At 46.5% G+C, this 15305-nt stretch overlaps 2 protein-coding genes across 2 annotated transcripts in view; one reads left to right on the top strand and one right to left on the bottom strand.

Moving 5' to 3' along the window:
• LOC143767341 (uncharacterized) overlaps positions 1 to 15305 on the bottom strand; it is an 855449-nt gene that overhangs the window by 569693 nt on the left and 270451 nt on the right. The window lies entirely within an intron of this gene.
• LOC143767039 (uncharacterized) overlaps positions 14856 to 15305 on the top strand; it is a 37109-nt gene continuing 36659 nt past the window's right edge. The window contains exon 1 of the mRNA XM_077255060.1: positions 14856 to 14988. Within this exon, the coding sequence (XP_077111175.1) occupies positions 14856 to 14988 (133 nt within the window). The remainder of the gene's footprint in view (positions 14989 to 15305) is intronic.

Genomic DNA, 15305 nt, shown 5'->3' with positions numbered 1-15305 from the left:
TTATATCCCACAAATCATGCAGATCAGGGGGGCCCGCACACAGGATCCAAACCAAATTACCGAATCCTTTTGAGCTTATTAGTGACCTTTATAATATTAAGGGCCAATTCAGGGACATGTCAGCTTCGTCTCTTCACCTTAAAATAAAGGACTATATCAGACAAAATTCCCCCCAACTGTCCATCCTGAACTCGCAGACTCTGGAGGAGGACTTTTCAGAGGAAGTGATTGCTGCCATTATTAAATCAAATCCCGTGGGAAAGAGCTCAGGCCCTGATGGGTTCACTCCAAAATTTTATAAGGTATTTAGCGAACAGCTTGTCCCTATTCTAACAAAAGTCTTCAGTTCTGTGTCAGAGGGATCCCCATTCGTGCCCTAGTCCCTGGAGGCCCACATCAGCGTTTTACCAAAACCAGGGAAAGATCCATTGTTAATTTCCTGTTATAGGCCCATCTCTTTGATTAATGTGGACATCAAAATATTTTCGAAGGCCCTGGCAAATAGGTTGGCACCTTTGTTACCCGGGGTTATTCATACAGATCAAGTATGGTTTGTCAAGGGCCGGGAGGCCAGAGATAATACATATAAAACTCTTCTGATGGCTCGCGCGAGGTCCAGATCGCTCCCATTGTGTTTGCTTTCGGTTGACGCGGAGAAGGCCTTCGACCGGGTCACTTGGAGCTTCATGTCGGCTTCCTTGCATCAATTGGGCCTGGGCACCAAATTTATTGAGAAGATTCTCTATATAGGGGCCCTGCAGCTAGGGTTAAGATTAATGGGTTCCTGTCCTCCCCTATCCACATCAACAACGGTACACGGCAGGGGTGTCCTCTGTCCCCTCTCTTGTATGTATTGATAATGGAACATCTGGCAATAGCCATTAGAAATAACCCCAGCATTCACGGTATTCAAGTTGGGGTAGGTCAATGGTAATCGGCCTTATATGCAGATGACCTTCTCAAGTTTATATCACAGCCTCGCATTTACTTCCCCTCCATAGTCAAAGAATTTGAGACATTTGGCCATCTTAGTAATTTTAAAGTGAATTATTCTAAATCAAAGGCCCTTAATATAACTTTATCTAGAGATGAAGTTCAACATCTTAAAGATAATTTTCCCTTTAAATGGCAGGAAAAAGCATTAAGATACTTGGGAGTAACCATCCCGACAGATCATACTAAACTATATTCTTTAAACTTCCAACCCCTTTTGGATAAGACTTTGAAAGACTTAGATATAGCTATGATAAGCGGAAGCTCTCATGATTCGGCCGTATCAATGGAATAAAAATGGATGTACTTCCTCGTTTCCTGTATATCTTCCAGACAGTTCCTCTAATTCCTCCTCCTTCTTTCTTTTCCAGAATCCAATCAGCCATCTCGAGATTTGTGTGTGTGGGGGGGGGGGGGTAGACCCCGGATCTGCATGGGTACTTTATATAGGCACAAAGGCTCAGGGGGCTCGGGTCTTCCGAATTTCAAATGGTATCACAGAGCAGCACTATTGACACGCATGCTAGACTGGCAGTTCCACAGTTCGGACAAACAATGGGTGGCAATAGAACAAATTGGCTCTACAATTCCACTCCATAACCTCCCCTGGATCAGCCCTAAAAGTAGAGGTCAATTCAGTTCTGAAGCTGACCTCCTTAAAGATACACTTAGAGGATGGGATCTGGAGACCCGCAGAGGCTCTCTGTCCTTAGGCAGTGGACCACTTACGCCTCTCTTCTCTAATCCGGAGTTTCCCCCAAGGGTGGAGAGGGATCGTTTTCTTGGGTGGGAGAGAGGGGACAATACCAGATGCTTTCATGTCCTCAAGGGTTCAGCCATGCCCACTTTCGAATCTGTGCAGCCATTAGAGGGAGGGGTCCATTCTGATTGGTTGGAATACCTCCAACTAAAATCCTTCCTCTCGTCTCCAGAGGGCGCAGGCTCATACTCCTCCCTTCCTACGCCGTTTGAAAAGCTTTTCCTGTTGGAGTCGCCGCCTGCGCATGATGTCTCCTTAATATATGCTCTTTTGAACCAAAATAGCAAAGACGAGTTCCCCAAGTATGTGAAGAGGTGGATTGGTGAGTTGGGAGTTGCTGTATCGGAGGCGGAGTGGAGGAAGGCATGCGTATGTTCACATAAATTCTCTATTGCCTGTGCCGCACAGGAAAAGAATTACAAAATTCTCACCAGGTGGTATCGCTGTCCTGATGTCTTACACGCCGCTTTTCCCTCCATCTCAGATAGGTGCTGGCGTTGTGGAGTAGAGAGAGGTACCATGCTACACATTTGGTGGGGATGTAAGCATATTAAACCATTTTGGGATTCTGTCTTTTCCGCTTATCAAGCCATTAGTGGTCATTTGGTGACCAACTCCCCCCAGGTGGCTTTATTACCTATCCTCCCGTGCTCGTTTCGCTATCAGAAAAAGGGGCTCCTAAAATTCTGCTTAACTGCTACGCGCACTGTGATCCCGAGACATTGGAAATCCTCCCAATCTCCTAGTGTGTCTGAATGGGACAAGGAGATACCAGCCTTCAAAGTATGGAGAAATTGTCCGCTGAGGTTAATAGTTCAGTGGAAAAATATCTGCAGGTTTGGAGTCCTTGGACTTTGTATATGGACTCTCAGGATTTTCAATCCCTCTTTTTACTCTTCGCCACGACAGCACCCCACTGGAGAGAGGGATCCGCCCCGCAGGAACAGGAAACCTATTGAGAAATAAAAGGGGGCGGTCCGCCTCTCCTCCTCAGTTTAGGTTTCCTGTTCCTGCGGGAACAACAGGACTTCTTCATGGGAAACATACCTGGGCTAGCATGCCGCCTGCGCGGTGTCCGTGAGAACGGCAGGGGCTGCGGCTCAGAAGCAGCGTCGGGGGAGTTCCGTTAGACGGCTTCCTCCTCGTCTGAAGGAGCACGCAGACGGCCGGGTCCGGGAAGGGCCGCCCGGCATCATCTGCGACGGCGGTACGGTGAAGGTAGGAGGACAACTGCACTCCTAAGTGCGGTCCGACGTGAATCCCGGGCCGCACATGCGCCGACCGCCGCAGTACAGGCTACCCCGGAAGTGAATGATGGACTTCCGGGGCGCCTAGGCCGGATCTAAAGCGGGGGAGCCGGCGCCGATCTGCGCATGCGCAAAAAAAAAAAAAAAGAAGTTTGGGCGCACTATTTAAATCGCTCACTAACAGCAAACCAGCGATGCAGAGATGTCATCCCCAGGTGCCATGGACCCCACAGCTGGAGATCCAGTACCCACCGCCAAAGATCACGCCAGAGGATCCTCGGAGACCGCTCGTAAAAGTGATGGTTCCAGAACAGGATCTCGGCCTTCTGATCCGGTATTATTTGCTTCACTGGGTGAGTTGTGAACTCTGCCTAGACGCTGTCTCCCTATTTCTCTCTTTTCTCTTTCTCTACTTATTACGCTTAGGGCAAAAAACGACAAAAAACGAAGCACAAGGAATGTGCCTTGTGTAGCCAGCCCCTTCCTGACTCATACCCCAAAAAACTTTGCAAGGACTGTTTTAAGGAAACAACACAGGGAGCAGCAGTGTCCATTACGGATTTACGGGCCATTATTAGAGAGGAACTTAAAAATATGACCCAGGACAAACCGCATAGTACTAAGTCCAAAACACCGACAATTGGGTCAGACTCCGACAGTGACCAACCTGTACTGTCAGACGCCTCCCTGTCATCATGTTCAGCATCATCATCCTCATCAGAGATCGAGGGACGCTCATGTTTTCCCTTAGACAGTGTGGACAACTTGGTAAAATCAATTCGAAATACCATGGGGTGTGAGGAAACTAAGGGTGCGCAAACCGCGCAGGACATAATGTTCGCGGGTTTGGCAGACAGAAAGAGGAGATGTTTTCCAGTCATACCAGCAGTGAAAACATTAATTAAAAGAGAGTGGGAGAAGCAGGATCAGAGAAGCTTTCTACCCTCAGCGTCAAAATGAAAATATCTGTTTAGTGACGAGGAGCTTCTTACATGGACCAAAGTCCCTAAGGTTGACGCAGCTGTAGCCTCTACCTCTAAGCAATCCACTTTACCTGTGGAGGATGCGGGACTACTGGTCGATCCTTTGGATCGTAAGGCCGAGTCATCCCTTAAACGGTCTTGGGAAGCGGCTACAGGAATATTCAAGCCTGCAGTGGCCAGCACTTGCGCTGCCCGGTCAATGATCATCTGGATTGATCAATTAGACCAGCAAATTGAAAATAAAAGCTCGAGAGAAAAACTACGAGCAGCCATCCCTTTAATACGAGGAGCAGCGGCCTTTATGGCAGACGCCTCCGCCGACTCACTCCGTTTAGCAGCAAGATCTGCGGGCCTTGTGAATAACGCAAGAAGAGCTCTATGGATGAAAAGTTGGAAAGGGGACGCGCAATCTAAATCCAAAATATGCGCGATCCCATGTGAGGGTGAGAAACTCTTTGGTAAAACCTTAGACGAGATACTCAAAAAGGCAAAGGACAGGAAGAAAGCTTTTCCTGAATCCTCTATTCCCTTTTACAGGAGAGCCTTTAAGAGGAGGCCGTTTGGCAAAAGGAGGCAAACGGATAGGTCTACAACATGACCACTAAGGACGACAAGCAGAGAGGTACAATGTTTAGAAGACCCAACCCCCCAAAAGACAACAAATACTGAGGATATACCAGTTGGGGGCAGACTGAAGTTTTTCACCACTCAATGGGAGAAAATAACATCTAGCTCGTGGGTTTTAAGTATCATCCGAGATGGAATTAAACTAAAATTCTCTCGTGTTCCCCACGAGTCTTATATTATAACATCTCTCAGCTCGCCTATACAGCAACAGGCTCTAGAGCTTGAAATTCAAACCCTAATATCAAAACAGATCCTAGTCCAAGTGCCGGTGGGACAGGAGGGTAGGGGATTCTACTCTCCCCTATTCCTAATTTCTAAGCCCGACGGTTCTTTCAGGACAATCATAAACCTTAAAAAACTCAATTCATTCATTGAAAACTATACATTTAAAATGGAATCCATTAGGTCCACCATAAAGCTCCTCTTCCCAAACTGTATGATGGGGGGCATTGATCTAAAGGATGCTTACTATCATCTCCCCATTCATGACAGATACCAAAAATTCCTCAGAGTGGCGGTAAAAATCAACAACGAGGTTCGTCACTTCCAGTATGCGGCCTTACCCTTCGGTCTCTCAACAGCGCCGAGGATCTTCACCAAGATAATGCTAGAGGTGATGGCATACCTACGCCAGAAGGAGACTTTGATTGTGCCCTATCTGGATGACTTTTTGGTAATGGGAAATTCAGTTACTCAATGTACTGATCGTTTAGCTCACGCAATTTCCTCTCTACAGGACCTGGGCTGGATAATCAATACCGACAAATCCAGACTCACTCCGCTTTCCCGTCAGGCGTTCTTGGGGTTCCAGTTAGACTCCATATCTCAAAAGTGTCTTCTGCCGCAGGTAAAGATTCTACTGATCAGACACAAAGTCCTAGCCGCAATAAATAATCCACGTATATCCCTAAGACAAGCTATGTCGTTATTAGGGTCTCTTATCTCTTGTATACCAGCAGTGAGATGGGCTCAACACCATACTCGAACACTACAACATCAAATTTTACAAGAGGATAGACGGTTATTTGGGCACCTAAATGCAAAAATAACCTTATCTCAGGAGGTTTTAACTTCCTTAGAGTGGTGGCTAGACTCAAACCATTTGATGAGTGGGGTTCCATGGGTAATAACGCCATCTCATACCATAACCACTGACGCCAGTCCTCATGGATGGGGCGCTCATATGGGGAATGATTATTGCCAGGGGTCATGGAGTATGGAGGAAAGCTGCAGCTCCTCTAACTTTAAAGAACTGAATGCTGTAAAATACGCCTTATACCATTTCCTCCCACAGCTTCGGGGGAAAGACGTCAGAGTCCTGTCCGACAACACCACCATGGTGGCGTATCTAAACCGGCAAGGAGGTACGCGATCAGAGACTCTGATGTCTTCTGCTACAGAAATCTTAAATCTAGCAGAAAGTCACCTAACATCCCTTACTGCGCTGCACATAAGAGGAGCAAACAATCAGCAGGCGGACTTTTTAAGCCGACACACCCTGAGACAAGGAGAGTGGTGCCTAAACCAGCAAATATTTCTGGACATAATATCTCTTTGGGGCCGTCCTCAGATAGATCTCTTCGCCACAAGAAAAAACAGAAAAGTCCGGAGATTTGCTTCCCTATCTCCAGCGCATCGTCCGGACATTCTGGACGCTCTCCAAGCCCCTTGGCAGTTCAGTCTGGCGTACGCGTTTCCTCCGATCATATTGCTACCTCAAGTTATACGCAAAATCAGAGAAGAAGGGGCGAGAATTGTACTGATAGCTCCATTCTGGCCCAAGAGACCATGGTTCTCATGGCTACAGACCATGTCGGTCTCAGATCCTTGGGTCCTCCCCTCAACGCCCAACCTTTTCTCTCAGGGTCCGTTTTTCCACCCTCAGGTGGACAATCTCCACCTGACAGCCTGGAACTTGAGAGGCAGATGCTAAGATCGAGAGGATTCTCGGGGGGTTTAATTGATACGCTTCTCCATAGTAGAAAACCCTCCACCACAAAAATCTATACGAGAATATGGAAATTTTTTTTTCAATTCCATACATCTACCAACACATCAGAGATTCCGATACATTCTATCCTGGAATTTCTTCAAAAAGGGAGAGAACTAGGTCTAACTGTAAACACCTTAAAGGTTCATGTTTCAGCACTAGGAGCCCTCTATGGCCATAACATCGCGGGGGATAGATGGGTATCCAGATTTATTACGGCCTGCGAAAGAATAAATCAATATACCTAGAATTCCACCCTGGGATTTAAATTTGGTTTTACAAGCTCTAACAGACTCCCCATTCGAGCCAATAGACTCAATACCTATTAAATGTCTATCACTAAAAACGGCCCTCTTGGTAGCACTGACTTCAGCTAGGAGAATCAGTGACATCCAAGCACTCTCTATAGATCCACCTTTTTTGTTAACCTTTCAGGATAAGTTAATTCTTAAACCAGACCATTCCTACCTTCCCAAAGTAGCAAAAAAATTCCATAGGTTACAAGAAATAATCTTGCCCACTTTCTTCAGTAATCCATCTACTCCTGAAGAACAGAAATATCACACTCTAGACGTTAAAAGAGTAGTGTTAAAATACATTGAAAAGACCAGCAGCTGGCGACAGAGTAGGGCTCTGTTTATTTCCTTCCAGGGTCACAAGAAGGGTCATGGAGTAACAAAAAGCACCTTATCCCGGTGGATCAGAGAGTCTATCAGACTGGCTTATTCCGCGAGGAAAGAAAACCCTCCGGAAGGCATAACAGCACACTCTACCAGAGCGATGGCATCCTCCTGGGCAGAGAGGGGAGACGTCCCGATTGAAACTATATGTAAGGCGGCAACTTGGTCAAATCCTTCTACATTCTATAACCACTATAGGCTAGACCTATCGTCAACTTCTGACCTAGACTTTGGCAGGACTGTCCTCAGCACGGTGGTCCCCTCCCTAGGTGATGGTCTCTGAAAGATCTCCAGTGGGGTGCTGTCGTGGCGAAGAGTAAAAAGCTGGATTACTCACCGGTAATGCTCTTTTAGTGAGTCCACGACAGCACCCTCTTACATCCCTCCCTAGATTAATATAATACATATTATTTGAGTAAAATCCTTTTAATCATAAGCAAATAAGTTTAAAGAATAAAATAAATGATATTTGCCTAACACTGGCGGTCCTCCGGGTACTCTGAAATCAAAACTGAGGAGGAGAGGTGGACCGCCCCCTTTTATTTCTCAATAGGTTTCCTGTTCCTGCGGGGCGGATCCCTCTCTCCAGTGGGGTGCTGTCGTGGACTCACTAAAAGAGCCATTACCGGTGAGTAATCCGGCTTTTCTAAGCCATAAGGAAGATAGATTGAACAATACGGGTTAGACGACGTCATTATAGGGGTGCAAGTTGCCCCTTCTACATCAGACTCCATGGTTCCTCCCCCCTTTATTCATCCTCTCTCCTCCCCCCTATTCCTCTTAGGGCTCATTTCCACTTGCGAGGAAAACGGACGAGTGCAATCCGATAAAAAATCGGATTGCACTCGGACCAATGTTAGTCAATAGGTGTCTTTTCATTTGCGATTTTTTTCTCAGCCGAAATCGGACTGAGAAAAAAATCGCAGCATGCTGCGAGTCTCGGACGAGACTCGCCAATGCAAGTCAATGGGTGCGAGAAAAAAAACGCATGGAATACTGACCATCCGTATTCCGTCCGTTTTTTACGGATACATTACCATTCGGTGGCATAGAACACTGCTAAATGGTCCTGTAAATGACTGTATAAAAATAGTTGCAGAGAAAAAAACGGATTGCATACGGATGTAAAACGGATGGTGCGATTAAAAATCGCATAACACTCGCATGACAATCGCATACGCTAAATCCGTTTTTTCGGTCCAGATTACGGACTGTTTTTTCTCTTGCAAGTGGAAATGAGTCTCATTCTTTCCTTTCGTGTTTATGCCATTATTACTTGGAGTGACCTAGCTCCTCTTGTTTGGGTCACTCTCTTTCAGCAGATACCTCATATGTATCGCCAAAGGTCATACAGTCTCCCTGGATAGGGGATACCTACATCCGCCACGGATTTTTTTTTTTTTCTTTTCAGATTTTGTTGGACTTGATTGAAAATGACTTTTGACCTGAAAGTTAAACTATTTCTGGACTTGTTGGTTACAGGTCTTGATATACAGTTGTAAATGAGATTTCTTTTTGTCCTCAATACTTTTTATGTTGCTGAATCCTTTGTTACTTGTTTGTTTTGAAGTTCTTTTCAATAAAAACCAGAATAAACATAAACCTCCCATCATAGAATTTACTGCCCATAACCTGTAATAATTTTTTTTTATCAAGAAAGGCATCCAGACCCCTTTGTACTTTGTTGGGAATCAAACATTATAGTATCATGCTACAGTAGAAAATCCATAGTCTCTCCATTATTAATCTGGCTTAATGTCACCTTACAATAGCAAGGTGGCATTAACCCTTCATTACCCCATATCCCACCGCTACACGGGAGTGGGAAGAGAGTGGCCAAGTGCCAGAATAGGTTCATCTTCCAGATGTGCCTTTTCTGGGGTGGCTGGGGGCAGATGTTTTTAGTCACGGGGGGGCCAATAACCATGGACCCTCTCCTGGCTATTATCTGCCGTCAGTCACTGGCTTTACCGCTCTGGCGGAGAAAATTGCGCGGGAGTCCACGCAAATTTTTTCCGCGATTTAACCTTTTATTTTACACGCTACAGCGCCCACATTTTGCACATACACACTACTAACATTAGTAGTGTGGAATATGCAAAAAAAAGGGGGATATGAGATGGTTCACTGTATGTAAACCATGTCTCATATCCTGTCGGGTTTGTGAAGGAGAAATGAAAAGCCGGCAATTGAATTACCGGCTTTTCTCTAACACCGCTGCGTATTTCTCGCAATGCACACGCATGGTCCGTGTGTAATCCGATTTTTTCTCGCACCCATAGACTTGCATTGGCGAGTCTCGGCCGAGATACGCTGACAATCGCAGCATGCTGCGATTTCACTCAGATCCTGAATACGGTGGAGAAAATATCGGATGATGGGAGCTGCACCATAGATTAACATTGGGCCGAGTGCTATGCAATTTTTTATCGCATAGCACTCGTCCGTATTACGGTCTAGTGTGACCCCGGCCTTATACTGATTACCCTGCCCCTGTATATGCCTACCCAGTATGCACTGTGCACTTTATTATTCTTTGTCTATGGTATCATCAGAGGTTCACATTGTGTATTCTGTGCTACTTTTGTATCCCTTCCTGAAATAGTTTGTACTTACTGTTTTTTTATTTTAATTTTCACATTTTTGTGAAGTACTGTCTAATAAAATTTACACTTTTCTAATGAATATGGATGTGTACTCCATCTTGTTTGTGTATATGGATTTAAGTATTAATTAGGGGTGCCTTTATTGCTGCACATGCTGCTTATTCTGTTTCTTCTTTGAAAATGCAACATGCAAGTTGAAAAACAATGTTTTATTGTTGCATTACTTGGGGCCACTAACTAAAAAATCCTGAGGATATAACGTTGGTACATTACCATTTATTTCTGAAGATATTGTGCAGTCTATGAAAAAATTGAAGTGGTGGCAATAATGGTGAGCAGCACTGTACTTGGCTTCCTCCATTCCCATGGCACATTTCTTTGGGATGATGGTAAAGCCTTCCTTCCTTATAACATAAACTATTGCTGGACTTTGCTGAGATGACTTCCCCAATTCTGGCTGAATATCACAAAATTTCATCCAGGTAGGCTGCTGTGTACTTCTTGTGAGGCGCTATGATTCTGTCCATGTCCCTCTGCAAGGTACTGTAGCTGGAGCCCTTGCAACCCTGCAATACTGAAAACATCCATTTGGCATTGAAAAAGCCATCTTCTTCTTGCATCTTGGGACAGGAGAATTTGCCAATACCCTTTCGTGAGGTTAAGGGTGGTAACGTAGTGGGCTGGCCCCATCCATTGCCATATGCTTGAACAGTATCTCAATGATGGGCAGCGGAACGAGGCCACTGGAGAGGTTAGTTGGCACTTGGGACAGGACTGATAGTACAGGATTTCTCTGTAGCACCTGGGACTGTAAAACGTCTGGAGGATCCACTCCTAGGTGTTTTCTACCCCCAGATGACTAACCAACACATACTTATGAGCCATGTCTAACACCAGCGCCTATAGGGCCCTGGCACCAGTATTTGATCTATTACCTCAATCATGTCATTTGTTTGGTCACTCTATATAATAGATCTCCATTCATAGCAAAAACTGGGTATAGAGTGTTGGCCTCTGACTCTTGTGGAACACTATTCAACACAGTCAGATTTTCAAGCGTCCCTACATTATCAAACGCCTTTTTCAATGTTAAGTCCCTGAAATGGGGGATTCCAAAGTTTTCCCTGGACACCTCTAGCTCAGGCACATTGGCTTCAGAGGATGCTCCCTCATTCTTGTTGCCAGCAAGCCCAGAAAATGTAAGCTTGTTGGCTGTGATATGTGACAAAATTTCTTTCTTTGCAACCTAGTTGTCGGCTGAGCTACCAGGCGACACAGCTATCCCCCACATGTCCCAAAACAAGGTAAAGTCACGACCAATAATGACAAGGTCCAACAAGTCTTTGACTATTCCCTGTTCATGGGAAGTTAATCCACAGTCCGTAATTATGTTGACTCGGGCCATAAAATAATTCTTAGTGTCCCCATGGATACACCTGATCCCCACAGCCTTACCATGAACAAGCAGATGTGGAAGTGTGGCCTTTACTGCCTCAAGTCCAGTTACTTATTTCCCATTTACAGTCTCTTCGCATTCCTTAGGCCCCTCGCTAGGGGAAGGGTAGGCAAAGAAGGAGCAGTGTCGGCCTATGCTGCAGTCCATCAGCTTTAAGGACACGGGATACCAGGCAGCTATATGACCCGGGGCGTGACACCTCCAACAGACCATTGTATTGTTCCTGATATCCCCTGGGACTTCGAACGCTCCCAGGTGGGAATTGAGTCCCTTTCTTTTGGCAGTCCACCCACCCCTCTAACCAAAGTCGAGGGGTTGGCACCTTCTGCCATTATGCAGTGTACACGTTGTAGACACACGGCTCCGCTCCGTACTTGTCTTACACACACACAGCTTCGCTCCATACACCTCCTACACACAGCTCCACTCCCTACACATCGTACACATCCGTATCCTCGCCATACATGTCATACACACACGGCTCCTCTCCGTACACCTCGTACACACACACGGCTCTGCTCCGTACACCTCGTACACACACGGCTCCGCTCCGTACACCTCGTACACACACGGCTCCTCTCCGTACACCTCGTACACACACACGGCTCTGCTCCATACACCTCGTACACACACAGCTCCTCTCCGTACACCTCGTACACACACAGCTCCTCTCCGTACACCTCGTACACACGCGGCTCCACTCCGTACACCTCGTACACACGCGGCTCCACTCCGTACACCTCATACACACGCGGCTCTGCTCCGTACACCTCGTACACACACAGCTCCTCTCCGTACACACACGGCTCCTTTCCGTACACCTCGTACACACGCGGCTCTGCTCCGTACACCTCGTACACACACAGCTCCTCTCCGTACACCTCGTACACACACGGCTCTGCTCCGTACACCTCGTACACACACAGCTCCTCTCCGTACACCTCGTACACACATGGCTCTGCTCCGTACACCTCGTACACACACGGCTCTGCTCCGTACACCTCGTACACACACAGCTCCTCTCCGTACACCTCGTACACACACAGCTCCTCTCCGTACACCTCGTACACACACGGCTCTGCTCCGTACACCTCGTACACACACGGCTCCTCTCAGTACACATCATACACACACATCTCTACAACATCCACCCTGCAAATTCCTCCTGACCCCACACAGAAACTTCCCCTCATCCAGCACCATGACAACCAGCACAGCACAGTCCTGCACACACTGAGGCCCCTGATCATGTGACCCCTGACTCCTCCCCTCCTGTGACCTCATCACAGGTCCTGTGCGCACAGAACAGCCATATATGTGGTGTGCGGCTCTGCAGGTGGAGGTAGGTGCTGGAGATTCCCCATTACTGGGCAGGTCACATTAACCCCTTCAGTGCTCCGGTCATATTCCAGGAGACAGAACTTTTAAATTTCCTGTGATATTTCTACTATGATCTGTACATTATAATAGAAGCACTTGAAACTCTATAATAATAATTTCAGAAGACAGAACTTATAAGTTTTTTTTAATTATAATTATTGTGGACTTTAACTGCTTAGCAAGTACATGTAACTATATGTCCTGCGCTGGGAGCTCCTGTGTGGAGGGGGCTCAGGAGTCAATGTCGATATGAAATACAGCGGCATTTGTGTCTAACATCCACGGCATTTCATTAATGTCATAACTAGTGCCATATTTTTATTATTATTTACTATTATAGCACCATTTATTCCATGGCGCTTTACATGTGAGGAGGGGTATACATAATAAAAACAAGTACAGTAATCTTAAACCATAAAAGTCTCGACTGGTACAGGAGGAGAGAGGACCCTGCCCGTGAGGGCTCACAATCTACAAGGGATGGGTGAGGATACAGTAGGTGAGGATAGAGCTGGTCGTTCAGCAGTATGGTGGAGCAATGGTTACTGCAGGTTGTAGGCTTGTCGGGAGAGGTAGGGCTTCAGGTTGAAGGTTTCGATGGATGGTAGGTGAAAGTCTGATATGTTGCGGTAGAGCGTTCCAGAGTAGGGGGGATGCGTGGGAGAAATCTTGTATGCGATTATGAGAAGAGGAGATAAGAGGGGAGTAGAGAAGGAGATCTTGTGAGGATCGGAGGTTGTGTGCAGGTAAGTACCGGGAGACGAGGTCACAGATATATGGAGGAGACATGTTGTGGATGGCTTTGTATGCCATGGTTAGGGTTTGGAACTGGAGTCTCTGGGTAATGGGGAGCCAGTGAAGGGACTGACAGAGTGGAGATGCCGGGGAGTAGCGGGGGGACCGGTGGATTAGTCAGGCAGCAGAGTTTAGAATAGATTGGAGGGGCGCGAAAGTGTTAGCAGGGAGGCCACAAAACAGGAGGTTGCAGTAGTAAAGGCGGGAGATGATGAGGGCATGGACTAAGGTTTTTACCTATCCTATTGCCTCCCGGCAATAAGCTCACTACGACTACCAGGAGCCATCTGAAGGTCACCGTAATTGCCATCTTGGTTCCCCTACTCGGCCATATGCTGAGCTTCAACTGAGACAGCAATTTACACCATATACTGCAATACAGTGGAAATACAGTATATAATATAAGCGATCAGACAATCACAGATTTAAAGGGAACCTGTCACCCCCAAAATCGAAGGTGAGCTTCAAGGGCTTATCTACAGCATTCTGTAATGCTGTAGATAAACCCCCTATGTATCCTGAAAGATGAGAAAAAAAGGTTAGATTATACTCACCCAGGGCGGTCCCGGTCCGGTTCTGGTCCGATGGGCATCCCGGTCCGGGGCCTCCCATCTTCTTACAATAACGTCCTCTTCTTGTATTCACGCTGCGGCTCCGGCGCAGGCGTACTTTGTCTGCCCTGTTAAGGGCAGAGCAAAGTACTGCAGTGCGCAGGCGCTGGGCCTCTCTGATCTTTCCCGGCGCCTGTACACTGCAGTACTTTGCAGCACTACTAACTTCGCTCACTGGTTCCTTACTGGATGTTTTTTACAAGGGATCTTTATGATTTTCTATTTGCTCCCCATTCAGATATAAAAGAATTTTCCCGATTGACCCATCAAGGATGGACAGGGACAAGATGGTGGAGAGGATATTACATCTCACCCTAGAGATCCTCTTCCGGCTTACTGGAGAGGTGAGAGATTCTGATGACGTCACATTACATCATTCTTATCTATGGGAATAACAGATGGACAGAACTGGAGAGGTGAGGACTCTGGGAATGTCTGTAGTGAGGTTTATTAATGTGTCTCTCCATAACCAGGATTACACAGTAGTGAAGAAGACCTCTAGTGAGCGCTGTCAGGCCCCTGTGTCTGAGGGATGGGGAAGACCCCTGAGCCCAATCACGGGGCCTCCACCTCACCCCCTGATACATGAGGACATCAATGACCAGAAGCTCCTAGAACTCGCCTACAAGATTATTGAGCTGCTGACTTGGGAGGTGACACTGCTGGGAATGCTGGGACATTATACAGTAACGCTATGGAGGGATCGGGGGGATAACGGTTTCATTGTATGTGTCAGGTTCCTATAAGGTGTCAGGATGTCACCGTCTATTTCTCCATGGAGGAGTGGGAGTATTTAGAAGGACACAAAGATCTGTACAAGGACGTCATGATGGAGGTTCCCCAGCCCCTCACATCACCAGGTAATAGACAGGACTAAATACACACGGCCTATAATTATCTGTATGTAAAGAATGAATTCAGTCCCTGTATGTGTTTCCTCCAGTTCTATCCAGTGAGAGGACAACACCAGAGAGATGTCCCCGTCCTCTTCTTCCACAGGACTGTAAACAAGAAGATCCCAATGGTCCTCAGGATCAACAGGTAGCTGGTGAAAAAGTGTCATGAAATCTCCATTATGATGTGTTCAGTTTTGTTTTATCCACCAGTATTACACACTGAACTGATAGTTTATTACAGACCCCTATCTCTTTATGAGCGGTGCATCCCTTTATGGAAA

This window comes from Ranitomeya variabilis, chromosome 4 (assembly GCF_051348905.1).
Source record: "Ranitomeya variabilis isolate aRanVar5 chromosome 4, aRanVar5.hap1, whole genome shotgun sequence".
NCBI classification, from domain to species: Eukaryota; Metazoa; Chordata; class Amphibia; order Anura; family Dendrobatidae; genus Ranitomeya; species Ranitomeya variabilis.
Note: the sequence above shows the minus strand (reverse complement) of the source record. Positions and strands in the feature narration are given on the sequence as shown.